This window comes from Ciconia boyciana, chromosome 27 (genome assembly GCF_034638445.1).
Source record: "Ciconia boyciana chromosome 27, ASM3463844v1, whole genome shotgun sequence".
NCBI lineage: Eukaryota > Metazoa > Chordata > Aves > Ciconiiformes > Ciconiidae > Ciconia > Ciconia boyciana.
The window spans coordinates 2,403,632-2,417,174 of NC_132960.1; the positions used below are offsets into that span (position 1 = coordinate 2,403,632).

Genomic DNA, 13,543 nt, shown 5'->3' on the forward strand with positions numbered 1-13,543 from the left:
TGCCCCCAAATGTCGGGGGGTCAGAGCCAGGGAGCGGATGCGGGTGCCCCCCCATACAAACCCCGGGTCCCCATCTCCTCCCCACACTCATCCTCCAGCCCCGGGCACCTCCGCGTCGCACCGCTCCTCGGCTTCCCGCAGGTTCTTCACCACGATGAAGCCCTCCACCTCCGCCCGGGAGGGCCACGACCCCGCTGCAGCCCCCCAGGGCCCCCCCCCGGGACAGGCTCCCTCCCCAGTAAAACCGGGGTATCCCCCAGTCCCTCCCCGCTCCACGCCGTGCTCCCCTCCACCGGGTCTCCGGCGCATCCCCCATTCCCATCCCGGCGCCAGCACCGTGCCGCGATGTCGCGGCACATCCCGGTGCCTTGTCCCCCCCTCTATTTATTGCTATTTATCGCCTCTTTATTTTTCTCCCTGCCGGAATCTCCGTTGTATTTAACATTTATCGGATGTCTCCCGCGCTGCCCCGGTCCCGGGGGGGTCCCGGCTCCTCTCCCGCCGACGCAGGCGGCACCGGCTGCCCCGGGGTTTGCGGGCTCCGGTGTCCCCGGGTGCTGTCCCCTCCCCGTGTCTCTGCCCTGCCCGCTGCCCCCCACCCTCCCACGGCCCCCGGACCCCCCGGCCCGGCAGGCACGGAGCTGGCCTCGATGCTGTGCCAGCAGCGACGGCCGCGCAGACGCCGAACGCGCTGCCGGTGCCCGTCTGACGGTCGCTGTCGTGGAGAACCAGTCAACCCAGAGACACCGGTAAGTTCAGGGGGGGGCGAAACCGGTTCATCACCCCCAGGCGATCGTCCCCCGGCACCGCTTTCCATCGGGGGGGAAACCAACGGCTGGGAAGTAGAGCCCGCGGGAGAGTTCGATGAGGAGGAAGGCGAGGAAGGAGTCGGCGGGGCTCTCCTGGCAGGGGTCGGTGGAGAAGGTGAGCGTGAAGAGGGAGAAGAAGACCAGGAGGCCGGCGAGGGAGCGGAGGTGGCTGGAGCCCACAGCGAGGAGCCCAGCGTGCCGGTGGCCATGAAGCCGGAGAAGACGATGCCCGAGGGAGCGCCGTGGGGATCCAGGACGGGCGTCTGGAGGAAGATGAAGATGTAGATGACGCTTTCAGAGCCTGGATGGTGCCCAGGAGGAGGATGCGCCGGTCGGAGAGGAGGCACTTCAAACCGTCGCTACAAGTTTTGGAGAAAGCTCGTTTCTTCCTGTAGTTTTCAACCCAATTTTTCACGGCAAAGACCCCCGACAGCACCAGGAGGGGGATGGAGACCACAAACGGGGCCACCGGGCCCAACCCCAACCACTCGGCGAAGAAATCGTCGGCCCCACGGCGATGACGTTGTTCCAAAAAACCTCTTGGGAAATCACGACCGTTCCGACGGTGACGGCGATCCACTCGGTCGGAAAATCGTACTGCTCCGTGCGCTCGTGGATGTACCTACCACGCCTCGAAGGCGGAGAAGAGCAACGCCGTGGACGACCCCCCCTAAAACCCTCCGCGCCGCCAGCAGCGGCTAATCCTGGGAGAGTTTGACCAAACAACAAATCGAATAGGTCAAGGAAAAAAGGACGCAGGATTTTTTTCCGACCCGATCGATCTGCTAAAGAAGAGGAAACCAACTGGAACAGGACGCTGGAGGCGAAGCCGCGGAGGCGAAGCCGCCGAGGACGGCGATCTGTCCCTCCGGGAAGCGGTAGTGCTGGTAGGGTTTGTAGAGGTGGGGTCCCTGCAGCCGGTCGGTGGCCAGTGCCGGCAGGTAGCCGCGGTAGTAGCCACGCTGGAAGGCCGGGTTGGCGTGGTGGGGGGCGTTGGGGGCGGGAGCGGCAGGCGGCCAGCTCCAGCGGCAGGCAAGTGGCCAGGAGGAGGGCGAAGGCGGAGAAGGAGGCGAGGAGCACGGCGGCGGGGAGATCATCGGCATCGCCGGGGTTGGGGGCTGCGGAGGTCCTGGGGGGGGGGAATGGGGGTCAGTGGGTCTGTGGGTGGGTGGGGGCTCCTGGGGAAGGTGCCCCCAATCAGCCTCCCCCAGCTCACCCCAAAAGGTGCCTCTGGCTTCGTCAGCCCCCCGGGCTCCCTCCTGCCCCAGGCAGCCCCCTCCCCACCGAGCAGCTCCCCCACCTGCCTCGGGCCCCCCATCGGCCCCTATCCATCCCCCGGGGTATCCCCCCGGCCCTGCCCCATACATCCCCACGGCACAGCCCCCACAACCCCCCGCCCCATACGGCCCCACCGCCCCGGCCCCACAGGGCTCCTCTCGGGGACCCCACAGCCGCGGCCCCCCTGTCCCCACACACTCCCCATAGGCCCCCCCCCCCCCACACCATCCCCATAGGCCCCCCCACCCCATACGGTCCCCATAGGCCCCATAGCCTGCCCCGACGGCGCCTCCACGCCCCCACTTCCACTTCTGCCTGTACCACAGTGGTACCTATAGGGCCCTGCGCGGGCTGTCTATGGGGTGTCTGTGGGGCAGTGGCACCTATAGGGCCCTGCGCGGGCTGTCTATGGGGTGTCTGTGGGGCAGCGGTACCTATAGGGCCCTGCGCGGGCTGTCTATGGGGTGTCTGTGGGGCAGTGGTACCTATAGGGCCCTGCGCGGGCTGTCTATGGGGTGTCTGTGGGGCAGTGGCACCTATAGGGCCCTGCGCGGGCTGTCTATGGGGTGTCTGTTTGATCCCAGAGTCGTTTAGGTTGGAAAAGACCCTGAAGCCCATGGGGTCCACCCCTCGGCCCCGCGCTGCCAGGCCCACCGCTGCGCCCTGTCCCCAGGCGCCGCCTCCACACGGCTCCCAAACACCCCCGGGGACGGCGACGGCACCCGGGCAGCGCGTCCCAGCGCCGGACACCCCCCTCCGACAGGAAATTTCTCCTAAACCTCCCCCGGCACATGAGGCCGTTTCCTCTCGTCCTTCCCCGGGTCCCCCAGCCGCTCCCCATCAGCCTTGTGCTCCAGCCCCTTCCCCAGCTCCGTTGCCCTTCTCTGGACACGCTCCAGCCCCTCCATGTCTCTCTGGGAGTGAGGGGCCCAACACTGAACACAGCAGTCGAGGTGCGGCCTCACCAGTGCCGAGCACAGGGGACGATCACTGCCCTGCTCCTGCTGGCCACGCTATTCCTGACACAAGCCAGGATGCCATTGGCCTTCCTGGCCACCTGGGCACCCTGCTGGCTCATGTTCAGCCGGCTGTCGACCAACACCCCCAGGTCCTTCTCTGCCGGGCACTTTCCAGCCGCTCTTCCCCACGCCTGCAGCGTTGCGTGGGGTTGCTGTGGCCCAAGTGCAGGACCCTGAACTTGGCCTTGTTGAACCGCACACAGTTGGCCTTGGCCCATGGATCCATCCTGTCCAGGTCCCTCTGCAGAGCCTCCCTGCCCTCAAGAGGTCGACATCCCGCACAACATGGCGTCGTCTCCAAACTGTCCGAGGGTCACTCGATCCCCTCACCCAGACCGTTCGGATATTAAAGAGAACCGGCCCAGCACCGAGCCCTGGGGAACACGGCTGGCGAGCGGCCGCCACTGCCTCCAGCTCCCTCCACCGCCACGCTCCGGGACGGCCATCAGCCAGATCTTCGCCCAGCCTTCGGAGCCGCTCGGCGACCTTCGGAGCCGCTCGGCAACCCTCGGAGTCACTCGGCAACCTTCGGAGCCGCTCGGCGATCTTTGGAGCCGCTCGGCGACCTTCGGAGCCCCTCGGCACCCTTCGGAGGCACTCGGCGACCTTCGGAGCCCCTCGGCAACCTTCGGAGACACTCGGCGATCTTCGGAGCCGCTCGGCGACTTTCGGAAGCGCTCGGCAACGTTCGGCGGCGATTGGCGCCGCCCGGCAGCGTTCGTTTCAGCTCGGCGCCGCTCGGTAGCGCCCGATCGGACTCGGCGCCGCTCGGCGGGACTCGGCTGGGCTCGGCAGCACTCGGCTCGGCTCGGCTCGGCTCGGCTCGGCCCGGCCCGGCCCACCCGCAGGGCCGGGCAGGGCGGTGAGGGCCGTGGCAGTGGCCGGCGGGGATGCGCGGTGCTGTGCAGCACGGCCCGGCCCGGCATGGCACGGCCCAGGGCAGCGTCTGGCTGCAGGGCACGGCTCGGCACGGCTCGGCACGGCTCGGCACAGCCACGCACGGCCTGGCACGGCAAACGCCCCGGTGCCCTGCAAGGAGCCCTCCCGCACGGGCCTGGCGTGGGCCCGTGGCGGTGCTGAGCTGCTGCGCTTGCAGGGGATTAGCGGGGGGGTCACGGGGGGCAGCCCCCCCTCCCCCCCCACTCGCACGCCAGCACGTGGCGCCCGATCCTGCTCTGTGCACGACTGCTGTCCCCGTGCAACAGCCCCGCTGCTCGGGCAGCCCCCCCGTGCCACGGCAGCCCCCCCGTGCCACGGCAGCCCCCGTGCCACAGCAGCCCCCCGTGCCACAGCAGCCCCCCGCCACGGCAGCCCCCGCTGTGGTGCGGCACCCGCGGTCCCATACAAATACCCACCCCCGTTGCGCAAACACCCCAATTCCTGTGCCGATGCCCCCCCCCCCGATACCCCAGCCCCCCCGTGCAAATGCCCTTGCACAACCCAGGGCTGGGAGCCCGGGGCTGGGGGGGTCCAGCCCTGCCCGTGCCTCAGTTTCCCCATGTTGCGGGGAGGGGCCCCCCCATACTCACCGCAGCCGCTGGGCGCCTGCCCAGGGGGGGGTCTCCGGGTGGGGGTGCGGGGGGCCGCAGGCACCCCTCACTTGCTGCTCAGCCGGGGGGGGCAGGCACGGGGGCAGCACCGGGAGGGGGGGCAGCAGGGCGGGTGAGGGGAGCAGCAGGGTGGGGGTGACACTGGGGGCAGCTGGGTGGGGGACAGCAGGGTGGGGGCAGCAGGGGGTGACATTGAGGGTGACAGGGTGGGGGGCAGCAGGGCAGAGGGTGACACTGGGGGCAGCTGGGTGAGGGGGAAGAGGGGGTGGCAGGGTGGGGGCAGCAGGGTGGGGGTGACACTGGGGTAGCAGGCAAGGGGACAGCAGAGGGGGCAGCAGGCAGGGAGGCAGCAGGGGGTGACACTGGGGGTGGCAGGCAAGGGGACAGCAGGGGGCAGCAGGGGGGGCGGCAGGCAGGGGGGCAGCAGCAGGCAGGGCAGGCCATGGGGGGCCCCCCGCGGCGGCGGGGCCGGGGTCCCGGCCAGCCCAGCCCCATGGCGCTGCCGCCCCCCCCCCGCCCCGGGGATTTACGGCCCAAAGCCGCTGAGCGGGGGGGGAGAGGGGGGGCAGCGCACGTGGCAGCACCCATGGGTGCGGGGGCCGGGGCCGCCCTGCTGCCCCCTGCACCCCGCCCCCCCCGCGGTGGGACCGGCCCCACGCGCGACGCCCCACGGGGGGCGGGGGGTCCCGGGGGTCCCGCGGGCTCGTGCTGCCCCCTGGCGGGCACCGGGAGCGCTGCGGCGTGCGGGGGACACGGGGGACATGGGGGGACATGGGGGACATGGGAGACAGGGAGGACATGGGGGGACACGGGGGACACGGGGGACACGGGGGACATGGCAGGCATAGAGGGACACGGGGGGACACGGGGGACATGGGGGACATGGGAGACAGGGAGGACATGGGGGACACGGGGGACATGGGAGATGGGAGGACATGGGGGGGACACGGGGGACACGGGGGACACAGGGGACATGGGAGATAGAGGGGACATGGGGGACACGGGGCACATGGGAGATGGGAGGACATGGGGACGCGGGGGACACGGGGACACACAGGGGACGGGACATGGGGGACACGGGGGACATGGGAGACAGGGGGACAAGGGGACACGGGGGACATGGCAGGCATAGAGGGACATGGGGGACATGGGAGACGGGGGACAAGGGGACACGGGGGACATGGGGGACATGGGACATGGGGGGACAAGGGGACACAGGGGACGTGGGAGATAGGGGGACATGGGGGACACGGGGACATGGGAGATGGGGGACAAGGGGACACAGGGGACATGGGAGACGGGGGACATGGGGGGACACGGGGGACATGTGGGACATGGGAGATGGGGGCACATAGGGGACACAGGGGACATGGGAGACGGGGGGACACAGGGGACACGGGAGATAGGGGGACATGGAGGGACACGGGGGACAGGGGAGATGGGAGGGACACGGGGGACAAGGAAGACGGGTGGACAAGGGGGACACAGGGGACATGGGAGACAGGGGAGGACATGGGGACACAGGGGACACGGGAGATGGGGGACACGGGGGACACACAGGGGATGGGACAGGGGGACACGGGGGACATGGGAGACGGGGACAGGGCGGGCATAGGGGACATGGGGGACACAGGGGACACGGGGAACATGGGAGACAGGAGGGGACACGGGGACACGGGGTACACAGGGGGACACGGGGGACAGGGGGATGGGGGCATAGGGGACATGGGGGACATGAGGGGTATGGGGGGACATAGGGGACAAGATATGGGGGACACGGGGGACATGGAGGGACACGAGGGACATTGGGGTAGGGGGACATGAGGAGACACGAAGGCATGGGGGGACACGGGGACATGGGGGGACACGGGGTCCTGGGGAGATGCGGGGGACAGACGGAGCTATGGGACGGACACGAGGACATGGGAGGGACACGTGGGGCTGCTGGGGACGTGGGGGGACACGGGGGGACACAGGGCCATGGGGGACATGGGGGGGGACAAAGCAGGGTGGTCTGAAGGCCATGGGGTGCCGGGGGGGGGACAGGGGGTGCCCTGGGGGCTTTGGGGTGCCCTGGGGGTGGCACCGGGCTCTGCCACCACTTCGGAGCGTGTGACACGCAGCTGCTACGTGTGCCGGCGTGTCACACCGGGCATAGCACACGTGCCAGCGTGTCACCACCCCGTGCGTCCCAGCCGGCTGCGTGCGTGTGCACGGGTGACGTGGGTGCCACCCTCAGTGTGCAAACGTGTCAGCCAGGGCCTGGCATGTGTGTGTGCAAGCGTGTCACCCGGGACATGCCAGGTGTGTGCAAGCGTGTCACCTGGGACATGCCATGCAGGCGTGTGTCACCTGGGGCATGCCATGTGTGTGTGCAAGCGTGTCACCTGGGACATGCCACGCACCTGCAAGTGTGTCACCCAGGACATGCCACGCAGGCGTGTGTCACCTAGGACATGCCATGCATGTAGAAGCATGTCACCCAGGTCATGCCATGTGCGTGCAAGCGTGTCACCTAGGACATGCCATGCACATGCAAGTGTGTCACCCTGGACATGCCATGCAGCTGTAAGCGTGTCACCTTGGACACGCCATGTAGGCATGTGTCACCCAGGACAGCCATGTGTGTGCAAGCGTGTCACCTGGGACATGCCATGCACCTGCAAGTGTGTCACATAGGACATGCCATGTGTGTGCAAGCGTGTCACCTTGGACACGCCATGCAGGCATGTGTCACCCAGGACAGCCATGGGTGTGCAAGAGCGTCACCCAGAACACGCCATGCGTGTGCAAGCACGTCACCCTGGACATGCCATGCGTGTCACCCAGAACACGCCATGCGTGTGCAAGCACATCACCCTGGACATGCCATGCGTGTGCAAGCGTGTCACCCAGGACACACCACGCCCACGCACGGGCACCCTCCCGCACCCACGCCGTGTGCCCGTCCCTCACCATGCGTGGCCTTGTCACGCGTGTCCCCGTCCCCTCGCGGAGGCGGCAGAGCCGTGTCCGTGCCGTGTCCGTGCCGTGTCCGTGCCGTGCCGTGTCCTCGCTGGCGTCGTCCTGCGGTTTGGGAAAAAATGCGGCGGGTTTCAGGGCGGCGTCCCATGACGGAGCGGGCAGCGCCCGGGCAGCGCCCACGCCCACGCACCCACGGCCACGCCAGGTGAGTGGGGGTGGGGGGGCCCACGGAGTGGGGGAGGGGGCTGCCGGGTGAGCGTGAGCGGGGGGGGTGTGAGCACACACACGCGTGTGCGGGAGCGTGTGTGAGCACGGGCGCGTGCGTGCGTGAGCGTGGGGGGGGGGTGAGTGGGTGCGAGTGGGTGCGAGCACGTGGGAGGGCGCGGCCGTGTCTCAGCGCAGGCGTGTGCGTGCAAACGCGGGTGCCAGCCTGGGCACGCGTGTGCCCGCGCGTGTCACCGCGTCAGGTGGCGCACGAGCAAACACGCACGCGCGCGTGTGCGGGAGCACGAGTGGGGCTGAGTGCGCGCGCGCGCGCCTGCGTCCGCGCGTGTCCGCCGGCACCAGCGCGTGCAAGGCCACGTGTGCAAGCGTGTGCCCGTGTCTGGGGGGTGGCCCACGCGGGGACACGCCTTCCACACACACACACAAACACACACACGCGTGTCCCCTCGCCCCAGCACACGCCTGTGCCCCCCCGCCGCCTCCGTGCCTCAGTTTCCCCAGGGCCCGGGAGCCGCCGGCGGGGGGAGGGGAAGGGGAGGGGAGGGGAGGGGAGGGAGGAAGGAGGCGGGGGAGGGGAGGCCCCGCAGCCGATGGGGTCATGGAAAAAGGTTTGGGTGGAAAATCCTCCCCCCGCCGCTCAATGGCGGCTTTGTTCGGCCCGGGGGCCCCGCGGCGGCAGCGCCCGCCCCCCCGGGGGTGTGGCCCCCCCGGGCCCCCCCGGGTCGTATGTCCCCCCCGGGTCGTGTGTGTGCGTGTGTGTGTGTGTGTGTGTGTGTGTGTGTGTGTGTGTGTGTCCGTGTGTCCCGTGCCTCAGTTTCCCCCGCTGGGGGGGGGGGCCGCGCTGGGCGGTGCGTGCGGGGGGGGGGTTGGTGTGCACGGGCGTGCAAGGGCACCGAACGCCGTGCGACGGAATAAACTGCCGCGCGAAACGGGTGCAAAGCCGTGCAAGGCCGTGTAAAGCTGTGCAACACCGTGTAAAGCTGTGCAAAGCCGTGCAACACCGTGCAAAGCCGTGCAACGCCATGCAAAGCCGTGCAAGGCCGTGCAAAGCCGTGCAAAGCTGTGTAACACCATGCAAGGCCGTGCAAAGCCGTGCGACGCCATGTAAAGCTGTGCAAAGCCGTGCAACGCCGTGCAAGGCCGTGCAAAGCCGTGCGACACCGTGCAAAGCCGTGCAACGCCATGCAAGGCTGTGCAAGGCCGTGCAAGGCCGTGCAAAGCCGTGCAAAGCTGTGTAACACCATGCAAGGCCGTGCAAAGCCGTGCGACGCCATGTAAAGCTGTGCAAAGCCGTGCAACGCCGTGCAAAGCCGTGCAAGGCCGTGCAAAGCCGTGCAACGCCGTGCAAAGCCGTGCAACACCGTGCAAAGCCGTGCAACACCGTGCAAAGCAGTGCAAGGCCGTGCAAGGCCGTGCAAAGCTGTGTAACACCATGCAAGGCCGTGCAAAGCCATGCGACGCCATGTAAAGCTGTGCAAAGCCGTGCAACGCCGTGCAAGGCTGTGCAATGCCATGCAAAGCTGTGCAAAGCCGTGCGATGCCGTGCAAGCTCGTGAGAAGCCGTTGAATGCCGTGCTAAGCCATGCAAAACCGTGCAAGCTCGTGCAAAGCCGTGCAATGCTGTGCTATGCCGTGCAAAGCCATGCAAAGCCGTGCGATGCCATGCAAAGCTGTGCAAAGCCGTGTGATGCCGTGCAAGCTCGTGCGAAGCCGTGCAAAGCCGTGCAACGCCATGCAAGGCTGTGCAAAGCCGTGCAAATCCGTGCAATGCCACAGCACACAGCAATGCCGCACCGTGCCATGCGATGAACTGCAAAGCTGTGCAAAGTTGTGCAAAGCCGTGACGCGCGGTGGTGTGCAAAGCCACGGCACAGCGTGTCGTGCCGTGCAATGCTGTGGCACGCTGGATAGTGCCGCGGCGTGGTGTGCAGTGCTGCACCGCTCCGTGCAAGGCTGTGCAATGCCATGCAAAGCTGTGCAAAGCCGTGCGATGCCGTGCAAAGCCGTGCAAAGCCGTGCTATGCCGTGCAAAGCCGTGCGATGCCGTGCAAGCTCGTGCAAAGCCGTGCAATGCCGTGCTATGCCGTGCAAAGCCGTGCGATGCCGTGCAAGCTCGTGCAAAGCCGTGCAAAGCTGTGCTATGCCGTGCAATGCCGTGCTATGCCGTGCAAAGCCGTGCAAAGCCGTGCGGTGCCGTGCAAGGTCCTGCAATGCCGTGCGGTGCCGTGCAGCACCGTGCCGTGCAAACGAGGTGCGTCCCCAGGTGGGGACCCCCCAACGGAAGTTTCCAGCCGAGAGATTGAACCTCACCGGGGGACCCCGCTCCCCACGGGGCCCCACACCGGCACCCACCGTCCTGCGCCCCACGGGGCCCCACGGGGCCGGTGCTGGCGTGGGTGGGGGTGCCGCACCCCAGCCGGCGGCGGGGGTGTGGGTGCAGCTTGGGGGGGCAGGAATGCAGCCGGGCGGGTGCTGCCGGCACAGGCCTCGCACGCCCCGGCACGCCTGTGCACACGGGGACACGCCAGCGGCCGAGCGGGGCACGGCAGGGGTGGGCACACGCGTGTGCGATCGGGCGGGAGCGCTCACACGGGCGCCCTTGGTCTCACGCGCTCGTGCGTGGCCTTGCACACTTGTTCTTTCCTATACACGCCCACGCGTACGTGCTTGCGCGTGCTCGTACGCACTTGCGCACTCTCGTGCATCCCCATGCACGCTTGTGCGTGCTCACCCACGGTTGTGCACACTGAAGCACGCTCGTGCACGCCCGTGCACGCTCACAAACATTTGTGCATGCTCACACCCACTCGCGCACACTCATACCTGCCCACACACACTCGTGCACGCTCACACCCACTCGTGCACGCTCATGCACGCTCTTCCATGCCCATACACACTCGTGCACGCTCACACCCACTCGTGCACGCTCATGCACGCTCTTCCATGCCCATACACACTCGTGCACGCTCACACCCACTCGTGCATGCTGACACGCGCTCCCCACGCTGCAGCCCCCCCCATCTCTGTCCTGGGGGAGCCCCGGGTGCCCCCGGCCCCACGGGAGGGCCCGGGAAGGGCCCGGGGGGGGGGGGGAGCGGGCAGGGAGGTCCCTGCCTGTCCCTGCCCTGTCCCTGCCTGTGCCATGGCCCCGTCCCTGCCTGTCCCTGTCCCTGCCCGTCCCTGTCCCTGCCCGTCCTGGCTGTGCCACGCGCTGGCCCCTGTCCGCCACGGCGAGCCCTGCCTGTCCCTGTCCCCTTGCCGTGTCCCCCTGCCTGTCCCTGCCTGCGCCACGGCCATCCCTGCCTGTGCCCTGCCAGTCCCTGCCTGTCCCTGCCCTGTCCCCGCCTGTGCCATGGCCCTGTCCCTGCCCGTCCCTGCCCGTCCCATGGCCCTGTCCCTGCCGTGTCCCTCCCTGCCCACCCTGCCTGCCCCTGCCCGTCCCTGCCTGCACGAGGCCCCACACACGCTGCTGGTGCCCCCGGCACCCTCGAGCCCCCCGCACACGGGGACACACGCGTGTTGGCGTGACGCCCCGTGTCCCAGGATGCCACGGGAGCGCCGGGGGGCCGTGGCGCGATGCCCGCCGTCCCGGCATGCTGCGGGGCGCGGGTTGGCGTGACCCATGGGGCGGGGGGGGCACACCGGCAGGCCTTGCACGCGCGTGTGCGAGGGGCCCCGTGGCAACCCCCGCCCAGCCTGGAGCCCGCAGGGCATTGCACGCGCCTGGTGTGCAAACTCCTCGCACGAGTGTTAGCACGTGCACGGGGACGCTGGCCCTGGGCGGGAACACGCTGCTCACGACGGCCGTGCAAGCCTGGCTCCACCCCCCCGTGCAACACTTGCACAGAAACCCCCACCCCGTGCAAGCCTTGCACCAATGCCCCGTGCAACCCTTGCACCGACACCCCATGCTACCCTTGCACAGACCCCCCACACCCCCTTGCACACCCCCGTGCCCCCTCGCACGGCTCCCTGCTGCCCGGCCCCTCCGGTGTGGCTCCGTGCGAGAGCCGTGCGAAGGTGTGCGAAGGCCGTGCAAGGGCTGTGCAAGGGTGTGCGAAGGCTGTGTGAGGGTGGGCAAGGGCCGTGCGAGGGCCGTGCGAGGGGTGGGCAAGGGCTGCGTGAGGGCCGTGCAAGGGTGTGCAAGGGCCATGCGAGGGTGTGTGAAGGCTGTGTGAGGGCCGTGCGAGGGTGTGCGAGGGTGTGCAAGGGCCGTGCGAGGGTGTGTGAGAGCCATGCAAGGCTGTGTGAGGGCCGTGCGAGGGTGTGTGAGGGCCGTGCAAGGGCCGTGCGAGGGTGTGCAAGGGCAGCGCGAAGGCCGTGTGAGGGCCGTGCAAGGGTGTGCGAGGGTGTGCAAGGGCCGTGTGAGGGTGTGCGAGGGTGTGCAAGGGCCGTGCGAGGGTGTGCGAGGGTGTGCGAGGGTGTGCGAGGGCCGTGCGAGGGTGTGTGAGGGCCGTGCGAGGGTGCACGAGGGTGTGCGAAGGTGCGTGAGGGCCGTGCGAGGGCCGTGCGAGGGCCGTGCGAGGCCGCCAGCAGCCGGGCGGGGAGGGGGGGGCAGCTGCTGGTTTTAATTACCCGCAGGCGGCCAGGGCTAATTGGGACCTTTTGGCTGCGGCGAGGGCGGGGGGGGCCCTTTCGGGGGCCACCACGTGGCACTGGGGACATGAGCAGGTCCCCTCCCCAAGGGCCCCGGGCACACGCGTGGGGCGTGGGGACAAGGGGGTGGCACAGGGGTGGCCCAAGGGGACACGAATGAGAGGAGATGGGGTGGCACAGAGGACACGCATGGAGGGACGTGGGGTGGCACAGGGTGACGTGGGGGGCACAAACGGGGGGACACGGGATGGCACAGGGGGTGGCATGAGGGGACATGGGGACACACGTGGGAGGACATAGAGGGGACACGGGGTGGCTGGAGTGTGACACGGGAGGACACCCATGGGGGACACGGGTGGCAGGAGGGGGAGATGGGGGTGATGGGGGAGGACAGGGGGACGGACATGGGGGGACACAAAGGTGTCCCCACTGCATTGATTGCCCTGGTGGGTGCTGGGGGGTGACATGGGGACTGGGAGGGGACGAGGGGACTGGGGGGCTGGGGAGGGGGTGACATGGGGACTGGGAGGGGACGAGGGGACTGGGGGGCTGGGGAGGGGTGACATGGGGACTGGGAGGGGACGAGGGGACTGGGGGGCTGGGGAGGGGGTGACATGGGGACTGGGAGGGGACGAGGGGACTGGGCAACAGGGGGCTGGGGGACCGGGAATAACTGGAGAGGTGACAGGGGGACTGGGAGAACTGGGAGCGGGTGGGGAGGTGACACAGGGACTGGGGGGACTGGGAGGGACTGGGGAGGTGACGTGGGGACTGGGAGGGACTGAGGAGGGGACATGGGGACTGGGAGTACTGGAAGAACTGGGAGGGACTGGGAAGGTGACACGGGGACTGGAGGGACTGGGAGGGACTGGGGAGGTGACACGGGGACTGGGAGAACTGGGAGGGACTGGGGAGGGGACACGGGGACTGGAGGGACTGGGAGGGACTGGGGAGGGGACACGGGGACTGGGAGAACTGGGAGGGACTGGGGAGGGGACACGGGGTCTGGGGGCGGGGCTGGGGGCAGGTCAGGGCACCCCCTCCCTCCTGGGGCGTGTGTGACACTGTGTGACACCCGCGTGTGTGTGTGACACCGTGTGCG

At 68.9% G+C, this 13,543-nt stretch overlaps 1 protein-coding gene across 1 annotated transcript; it reads right to left on the reverse strand.

Moving 5' to 3' along the window:
- Nucleotides 1-375: 375 nt before the first annotated feature.
- On the reverse strand, nucleotides 376-4,310 carry MFSD5 (major facilitator superfamily domain containing 5). Its single transcript, XM_072847463.1, is given in 11 exon segments — nucleotides 376-822; nucleotides 825-970; nucleotides 973-1,107; nucleotides 1,110-1,319; nucleotides 1,322-1,430; nucleotides 1,432-1,470; nucleotides 1,472-1,576; nucleotides 1,578-1,652; nucleotides 1,655-1,798; nucleotides 1,800-1,938; nucleotides 3,053-4,310. Coding segments are annotated over 11 exon segments (1,758 nt in total). The 5' UTR covers nucleotides 3,325-4,310; the 3' UTR covers nucleotides 376-438.
- Between the last annotated feature and the right edge of the window lie 9,233 nt (nucleotides 4,311-13,543).